At 48.2% G+C, this 9,793-nt stretch overlaps 1 protein-coding gene across 7 annotated transcripts in view; it reads left to right on the forward strand.

Annotated features, from left to right (window-relative positions):
• The first annotated feature begins 2,983 nt into the window (after window positions 1–2,983).
• LOC123768418 (growth/differentiation factor 8) overlaps window positions 2,984–9,793 on the forward strand; it is a 63,152-nt gene continuing 56,342 nt past the window's right edge. For 4 of the 7 annotated variants that reach the window (XM_045758914.2, XM_045758915.2, XM_045758917.2 and 1 more), the window contains exon 1: window positions 2,984–3,615. In XM_045758914.2, the coding sequence (XP_045614870.1) occupies window positions 3,051–3,615 (565 nt within the window). In that variant the 5' untranslated portion in view covers window positions 2,984–3,050. The remainder of the gene's footprint in view (window positions 3,616–9,793) is intronic. The other 3 variants (XM_045758916.2, XM_045758919.2, XM_045758920.2) reach the window with 1 other exon arrangement.

Below are 9,793 nucleotides of genomic sequence, written 5' to 3' on the forward strand. Positions count from 1 at the left end.
CACCACACCTGGCATCTATTATATAGATCTACTATATGTAACTCATGAAGCAAGATTGTGTACAGCTGAACCTCGCAATAATGCTGCTAATGTCTCAACCTAGTTGTCTTCAGGGAGGAAATATGTTGAAGGGAATGAATTGAGAACGATCACATAATTAGTGCTATTATCTCCTCTATGGTTAGATTAGGTTAAGTTTACTTTAGGTTAAGGTTACTTTAGGCTAAAGTTTCGTTATGTTGGGTTTCATTACATTGGTTACTTTAATACGGTGTACAGTACTATTAACAATAATATGAAAGGTATAATTCTAAAACTATTTGATAATACCCGAGAATTCCGTTTACAGAAAACCAAATTCATTAAAGAAAAAGATTTCACCATATACTTTTTATATTTTAAGGCAACGATTTATAATGCAATAGAGTTATAACCTGAGCATACTCTCTGTTCAGGTCAATGGTTCACTTGCCAGTTTACAATATTATTACTGAACTGTAATATGATTTATGACCATCACAAATATCTACAAAACTATCCAATGGGGTTTGAGGTAGGGTGGGGTTTCTTACTCTGAGGACGGGTTCAGTGATTAGTCTTGAGGCCATTGGCGTTAATGAGCCCACTCGTTAATTACATATCAATCCCAACTTGATTGGGGCAACTTGTCTTCCAGTTTCAACTTGACAGTCCATGCCAACTTTACTGTCAGATCTAACTTGGCTGTTATTGTGTCAACTAGACTGTTAGACCCAACGTGACTGGCAGTGCCAATTTATCTGCCTGTGCCAATGTGACTCAGTGACTCACTGAAGTGTCAGTGCCAATATCACTGTCAGTGCCACCGTTACAGTACTTGTGCTTCAACAACTACCACTGGTTACTGCTACTACTACTATTACCATTGGCTACTACTACTGCTGGATACTACTACTACTTCAACTACTACTACTACTATTACAACTACTACTACTACTACGACACAACAACAACAAAAACAACTAATGCCACAACAACAACTACTGTCACAACAACTACTGCAATAGCTGCCACAACAACTACTAATACAACAGCTACCACAACAACTACTAATATAGCAGCTGCTACAACAACTACTACAACAGCTGCCACAACAACTACTAATACAACAGCTGCCACAACAACTACTATAACAGCTGCCACAACAACTACTAATACAACAGCTGCCACAACAACTACTACAACAGCTGCCACAACAACTACTATAACAGCTGCCACAACAACTACTAATACAACAGCTGCCACAACAACTACTACAACAGCTGCCACAACAACTACTACAACAGCTGCCACAACAACTACTACAACAGCTGCCACAACAACTACTAATACAACAGCTGCCACAACAACTACTACAACAGCTGCCACAACAACTACTACAACAGCTGCCACAACAACTACTAATACAACAGCTGCCACAACAACTACTACAACAGCTGCCACAACAACTACTACAACAGCTGACACAACAACTACTACAACAGCTGCCACAACAACTACTAATATAGCAGCTGCTACAACAACTACTACAACAGCTGCAACAACAGCAACTACTACAACAAATGCAACAACAACAACTACTACAACAGCTGCAACAACAACAACTACTACAACAACAACTACTGCCACAACAACAACTACTGCCACAACAAAAATTACTACAACAGGTGCAACAACAACAACTACTACAACAGCTCCCACAACAACAACTATTGCCACAACAATCCCTTTAACTTCCACTATAACAAATAATTCAAACACTACTAAAACAACAATTACTGCTACAACAGCATCAATTATAACAAAAACAACAACAACTACAACAATTTTTCCAACAATCATAACCAAAAGCCTCTACCAGTGCCACTTATACAACACCTTACACTTCACAACATAAACCCACAGCTTCATCCTCACAACATTACCCATACCTTCAGCTTCACCGCATTGCCTTCAGCTTCAGCTTCACAACACTACACACAACCTCAGTTTAACCGCATTACCCACAGCTTCTCAACAATCTACACAGCTTCACAACATTGGCCACAGCGTCCCAACAATATTCTCAGCTTCACAACAATAACCCCAGCTTTACAACAATATCCACAGCTTCACAACATTGCATACAGCTTCACTACAACATCCACAACAATATCCACAGGTTCACAACAATATCCACAGGTTCACAACAATATCCACAGCTTCACAACAATATCCACAGCTTCACAACATTGCCCACAGCTTCACAATAATATCCACAGCTTCACAACATTGCCCACAGCTTCATAGCACCGTACTGTGTGACGGCCGACGGCCAGGGCAGATCCCTCCCAGACTTGGGCACCGATAACAACAAGGAGTTCGAAAGTCTCCGACTCTCATTACGAACTCAAGTGGAGAAGGAGACCCAGACGTTGCCAGCAGGTGCCGCGTGGTAGGCTCCGTTGCCATGTGGGATTAGAACTTGAACGGGGATCGGCAAAGGGGGGAGGAAATTGGCTTGGAAATCGAAGTTTGAGTTCGGCATTGGGGAAGGGGGGAAGGAGACTCGTAGCTCGCCACGCATTATGAAACACCGGGTGCCTCTTCCTTGCCTGCTGGCTGTTTGGTGTTACGAGGGGAGCGGCTGCCTGGTTTGTTACAGATGGTCCGAACGCTCCTGGTGCATGGCAGGAGGCTCTGAAACGAGTAAGCATGGCGAGCACCTTAAGGCGAATATCTCCGTGGTCAGGTAGCAACCTACGCTAACACCACACACGTGACCACGCCCACATCGGGCAAGACGGGCTCTGAGTGGCCCGGGGCTTTCCTTCAAGTTCCCCAACAGCCAATAGCAAGGGGAGTTAACTCACTTGAAAAGTTAATTGGTTCGAGAATCAACAAAGACACGCCCTTCGTAGTGGTAGCGATTAACCCCCAGACATTATGTATAAAAGCGCTTGTCAATCTTGAATCGGGTCTTATGGGTGTGCGGTGTTGGGAGTGAGACGCGGCGAGCTAACTCGACGAGCATGCAGTGGACGCGCTACCTTCTGCTTGCCCTCGTGCTTCTGCAGGCACTCTCGGAAGCTAAGCGCAAGAAGAATAACACCAAAATCAAACATGATAGCAGGACTCACGAAGACAGAGCTCGTACTTCTCATTCAGGGATTAGTGAATTACAGCTCTCACAGGAAGTACCAAACCAGCATATGAAGCACGAAGGTGGCCATCATCAAGGCGGCGCCCACAGTGCCCACAGTGCCCACAGTGCCCACCGACACCACCAACATCCAACCCCAGAACCATACATGTTGGAGCAGCAGCCCATGACCCCAGAAGAGCAACTGGAGATGCGCAAGAGCATAAGGCTGCTGCAGATTAAGGACAAGGTGTTGACGGCCACGGGACTCTTGAAGCCGCCCAACATGACCGGGGTAGTGATCTCTAATAACCCAGACTTCCACAAAATTATTGAAGAGACGACGGCCTCCGCCTACACCCACGAACCCCTTTACAATGAAGATGAGCCGGAGATCAAGAGTGAGAAGATGTTCTCTCCCGTCGAACCAGGTAACAACTACACCTCCCACTCAGGTAACTCTAAGTCCTAACAGGTTTCTCCCCCCCCCTCCCTTCCCTCCTTTTCCTAGGGCCGGCCTTCCCCCCAACCCTCTCCCTCCATACACTTGAATTAGACTCAAACACCTGGCGATCTGCCTTCCTTATTGCCTTAGACCGTCGATTAGATTTTCAGAAATAGTGACTCACTTGTGTGGCTTCTCTCAAAATAATGATTAAAATTCCTATTACCCCACTAAACCATTCACAAAATCAAAATCAAAATAACAAATTATTAATAACTTATATAAATATAAATATATATATATATATATATATATATATATATATATATATATATATATATATATATATATATATATATATATATATATATATATATATATATATATATATTTATATGTATGTATGTGTGTGTGTGTGTGAAATTCTGATATCCAGAAATAACTTTAATTCGAGTGTAAAAGGGATTCCTTATGTCTTCGGTGAGTGAGTTGGTAGACACACACACACACACACACACGCACGCGCACACACGCACGCGCACACGCACACACATACACACATACACACCTCTCTTCTCTCCCAACACCCGCCTCTCCCTCCATTCGCTCACGCATCACCCTTATCCACACACACCCTCATCCTCACCCTTCATACTCACCCCTCACCTGAGTGCCGGTGTAAAATCCAGTATTATTGACCAGCTTCCTAGGCGAACGAGATCGGGTCCCAGCACGCTATACCGCCCTGGCTGTTGACCATTCATAAGACACGCTATTGATCGTTATGGTAACTCTGTGCCTCTAGAGTGACCCCAGTCCTGTATTGTGTTCCAGCCCTCCTGTAGTGTGTCCCAGCCCTCCTGTAGTGTGTCCCAGCCCTCCTGTAGTGAGTCCCAATCCTCCTGTAGTGTGTCCCAGCCCTCCTGTAGTGAGTCCCAACCCTCCTGTTGTGTGTCTCAGCCCTTTGTTGTGTGTCCCAGCCCTCCTGTAGTGTGTCCCAGCCCTCCTGTAGTGTGTCCCAGCCCTCCTGTAGTGTGTCCCAGCCCTCCTGTAGTGTGTCCCAACCCTCCTGTAGTGTAGCCCAACCCTTTGTTGTGTGTCCCAGCCCTCCTGTAGTGTGTCCCAGCCCTTTGTTGTGTGTCCCAGCCCTCATGTAGTGAGTCCCAGCCCTCCAGCAGTGAGTCCCAGCCCTCCTGCAGTGTGTCCCAACCCTCCTGTAATGTGTCCCAGCCTTCCTCTAGTGTCTCCCAGCCCTTTATAGTGTGTCCCAGCCCTCCTGTAGTGCGTCCCAGCCCTCCTGTAGTGAATCCCGTCCCAGCCATTCTGTAGTGTGTCCCAACCCTTTGTAGTGCGTCCCAGCCCTCCTGTAATGTGTCCCAGCCTTCTTCTAGTGTGTCCCAGTCCTTTATAGTTTGTCCCAACCCTTTGTAGTGTGTCTCAACCCTCTTGTAATGTGTCCCAGCCTTCTTCTAGTGTATCCCAGTCCTTTATAGTGTGTCCCAGCCCTCCTGCAGTGCGTCCCAGCCATTCTGTAGTGTGTCCCAACCCTTTGTAGTGTGTCCCAGCCCTCCTGTAATGTGTCCCAGCCTTCCTCTATTGTGTCCCAGTCCTTTATAGTGTGTCCCAGCCCTCCTGTAGTGAGTCCCAACTCTCCTGTAGTGTGTCCCAGCTCTCCTGTAGTGTGTCCCAGCCCTCCTGTAGTGAGTCCCAACTCTCCTGTAGTGTGTCCCAGCTCTCCTGTAGTGTGTCCCATCCCTTCTTTAGTGTGTCCCAACCCTTCTGTAGTGTGTCCCAACTCTCCTGCAGTGTCTCCCAACACTCCTGTAGAGTGTCCCAGCCCTCCTGTGGTGTGTCCCAGCACCTTGTAATGTATCCCAGCTCTCATGTAGTGTGTCCCAGCTCTCCTGTAGTGTGTCCCAACTCTCATGTAGTGTGTCCCAGCTCTCTTGTAGTGTGCTCCAGCCCTCCTGTTGTGTGGCCCAGCTCTCGTATAATGTGTACCAGCCCTTGTGTAGTGTGTCCCATCCCTTTGTAGTGTGTCCCAGCCCTCCTGTAGTGTATCCCAGCCCTTTATAGTGAGTCCCAGCTCTCCTGCAGTGTGTCCCAGCTCTCCTGTAGTGTGTCCCAGCCCTCTTGTACTGTGTCCTAGCCTTCCTGTAGTGTCCCAGCTCTCCTGTAGTGTGTCCCAGCTCTCCTGTAGTGTGCCTCAGCCCTCTTGTAGTGTATCCCAGCTCTCCTGTAATGTATCCCAGCCCTCTTGTTGTGTGTCCCAGCCCTTTATAGTGTGTCCCAGCCCTTTATAGTGTGTCCCAGCCCTCCTGTAGTGTGTCCCAGCTCTCCTCTAATGTGTCCCAGCCCTCCTGAAGTGTGTACCAGCCCTTTATAGTGTGTCCCAGCCCTCCTGTAGCGTGTCCCAGCCATCTTGTAGTGTGTACCAGCCCTCATGTAGTGTGTCCCAGCCCTCCTGTAGCGTGTTCCAGCCCTCCTGTGGTGTGTCCCAGCCCTCCTGTGGTGTGTCCCAGCCCTCCTGTAGAGTGTTCCAGCCCACATGTAGTGTGTCCCAGCCCAACTGTAGTGCGTCCCAGCACCTTTGTAGTGTGTCCCAGCCCTCTTGTAGTGTGTCCCAGCCCACCTGTAGTGTGTCCCAGCCCACCTGTAGTGTGTCCCAGCCCTCCTGTAGTGTGTCCCAGCCCTCCTGTAGTGTGTCCTAGCTCTCATATAGTGTGTCACAGCCCTTCTATAGTGTGTCCTAGCGCTCCTGTAGTGTCCCAGCCCTCCTGTAGTGTGTCCCAGCCCTACTATAGCGTCCCAGCTCTGGTGTAGTGCGTCCCAGCTCTCGTGTAGTGTGTCCCAGCTCTCTTGGAGTGTCCGAGCCCTCTTGTAGTGTGTCCCAGCTCTCCTGAAGTGTGTCCCAGGTGTCCTGTAGTGTCCCAGCTCTCCTGGAGTGTGTCCCAGGTGTCCTATAGTGTGTCCTAGCTATCTTAGAGTGGGTCCCGGCCATCCTGTAGTGTGTCTCAGCTCTCCTGTAGTGTGTCCCAGCCCTCTTATAGTGTGTTTTAGCTCTCCTAGAGTGTGTCCCAGCCCTCCTGTAGTGTGTCCCAGCTCTACTGTAGTGTGTCCCAGCTCTCCTGTAGTGTGTCCCAGCCCTCTTATAGTGTGTTCTAGCTCTCCTAGAGTGTGTCCCAGCCCTCCTGTAGTGTATCCCAGCTCTCCTGTAATGTATCCCAGCCCTCTTGTTGTGTGTCCCAGCCCTTTATAGTGTGTCCCAGCCCTTTATAGTGTGTCCCAGCCCTCCTGTAGTGTGTCCCAGCTCTCCTCTAATGTGTCCCAGCCCTCCTGAAGTGTGTACCAGCCCTTTATAGTGTGTCCCAGCCCTCCTGTAGCGTGTCCCAGCCATCTTGTAGTGTGTACCAGCCCTCATGTAGTGTGTCCCAGCCCTCCTGTAGCGTGTTCCAGCCCTCCTGTGGTGTGTCCCAGCCCTCCTGTGGTGTGTCCCAGCCCTCCTGTAGAGTGTTCCAGCCCACATGTAGTGTGTCCCAGCCCAACTGTAGTGCGTCCCAGCACCTTTGTAGTGTGTCCCAGCCCTCTTGTAGTGTGTCCCAGCCCACCTGTAGTGTGTCCCAGCCCACCTGTAGTGTGTCCCAGCCCTCCTGTAGTGTGTCCCAGCCCTCCTGTAGTGTGTCCTAGCTCTCATATAGTGTGTCACAGCCCTTCTATAGTGTGTCCTAGCGCTCCTGTAGTGTCCCAGCCCTCCTGTAGTGTGTCCCAGCCCTACTATAGCGTCCCAGCTCTGGTGTAGTGCGTCCCAGCTCTCGTGTAGTGTGTCCCAGCTCTCTTGGAGTGTCCGAGCCCTCTTGTAGTGTGTCCCAGCTCTCCTGAAGTGTGTCCCAGGTGTCCTGTAGTGTCCCAGCTCTCCTGGAGTGTGTCCCAGGTGTCCTATAGTGTGTCCTAGCTATCTTAGAGTGGGTCCCGGCCATCCTGTAGTGTGTCTCAGCTCTCCTGTAGTGTGTCCCAGCCCTCTTATAGTGTGTTTTAGCTCTCCTAGAGTGTGTCCCAGCCCTCCTGTAGTGTGTCCCAGCTCTACTGTAGTGTGTCCCAGCTCTCCTGTAGTGTGTCCCAGCCCTCTTATAGTGTGTTCTAGCTCTCCTAGAGTGTGTCCCAGCCCTCCTGTAGTGTGTCCCAGCTCTACTGTAGTGTGTCCCAGCTCTACTGTAGTGTGTCCCAGCTCTCCTGTAGTGTGTCCCAGCTCTCCTGTAGTGTGTCCCAGTCTTCCTGTAGTGTGTCCCAGCTCTCCTGTAGTGTGTCCCAGTCTTCCTGTAGTGTGTCCCAGCTCTCCTGTAGTGTGTCCCAGCTCTCCTGTAGTGTGTCCCAGCTCTCCTGTAGTGTGTCCCAGCTCTCCTGTAGTGTGTCCCAGCTCTCCTGTAGTGTGTCCCAGCTCTCCTGTAGTGTGTCCCAGTCTTCCTGTAGTGTGTCCCAGCTCTCCTGTAGTGTGTCCCAGTCTTCCTGTAGTGTGTCCCAGCTCTCCTGTAGTGTGTCCCAGCTCTCCTGTAGTGTGTCCCAGCTCTCCTGTAGTGTGTCCCAGTCTTCCTGTAGTGTGTCCCAGCTCTCCTGTAGTGTGTCCCAGTCTTCCTGTAGTGTGTCCCAGCTCTCCTGTAGTGTGTCCCAGCTCTCCTGTAGTGTGTCCCAGCTCTCCTGTAGTGTGTCCCAGCTCTCCTGTAGTGTGTCCCAGCTCTCCTGTACTGCGTTTATTAATAGCTCGCTGAAAGCTGTTTATACATATACGTAAACATATGTTGAGAGAAAAACGGTATTTTTCTTTGAAAGCTCTTTATTCCCTTTTCCGAGGCTATTCCCCACAATTGCACCAGAGGTGGTGCCCATTATATATATATATATATATATATATATATATATATATATATATATATATATATATATATATATATATATATATATATAAACTTCACTAGCTATTAGGTTTGCCTTCACTGCCTCTTCCATTTTGAGTGTGCTTCTCATACAAGGACAAACTTGCGTTTGTTTATTTGTCTGTACCCTGATACTTTTTTGTGCATCTTAATACATAAAATCTTTCACTTGTTTCTTGCGCGAGTTTGTGTGTGTGTTTGCTTGTGTGTAAATCTGTGTATGTCTGTGTACCTATTTGTACTCACCTAGTTGTGCATGCAGGGGGGGGGGGTTGGCTCCAGGTTTTCTCCTGCCTCTCAACTGCCAATCAACTGGTGTACAGATTCCTGAGTCTACTAGGCTGTGTCATATCTACATTTGAAACTGTGTATGATGTCAGTCTCCACCATCACTACCTAATGCATTCCACCTGTTAACTACTCTGACACTAAAATAGTTTTTTCTAACGTCACTGTGGCTCATCTGGTGACTCAGTTTTCACTTGTGTCCTCTTGTATTTTGTTTACTGTGTTTATCTACCCTATCAATTCCTCTGAGAATCTTTTTATGGTGATAATGTCCCCTCTAACTCTTCTGTCTCCCAGTGACTTGAGGTTTAATTCCCGTAGTCTCTCCTCGTAGCTCATACCCCTCAGTTCGGGTACTAGTCTGGTGGCAAACCTTTGAACCTTTTCCAGTTTAGTCTTATGCTTGATTAGATATGGACTCTATGCTGGAGCCACATACTCCAGGATTGGTCTGACATATGTGAAATATGATGTTCTGAAAGATTCCTTACACAAGTTTCTAATGGCCGTTCTTATGTTAGCCAACCTGGCATATGCCGCTGATGCTATCCTCTTAATATGAGCTTCAGGGGACAGGTCTGGCGTGATATCAACCCCCCCCCCACCAGGTCTTTCTCTCTATCTGTCTCTTGAAGTATTTCATCTCCCTTAGGGGAGATGAAATACTTTGTTAGGGTTAAACTCTAACAACCATTTGTTCGACCATTCCTGCAGCTTTTCCAGGTCTTCTTGAAGCCTCAAGTTGTCCTCCTCTGTCTTAATCCTACTCATAATTTTGGCGTCGTCCGCAAACATTGAGAGGAATGAGTCTATACCCTCTGGGAGATCATTAACGTATATCAGAAACAGGACAGGTCCGAGTACAGAATCCTGTGGGACTCCACTGGTGACTTCATGCCAATCTGAGGTCTCATCCCTCACTGTAACTCTCTGCTTCCTGTTGCTTAGGTACTCCTTTATCCACTGGAGCGC

The sequence above is a fragment of the Procambarus clarkii genome, chromosome 35, assembly GCF_040958095.1.
Source record: "Procambarus clarkii isolate CNS0578487 chromosome 35, FALCON_Pclarkii_2.0, whole genome shotgun sequence".
NCBI classification, from domain to species: Eukaryota; Metazoa; Arthropoda; class Malacostraca; order Decapoda; family Cambaridae; genus Procambarus; species Procambarus clarkii.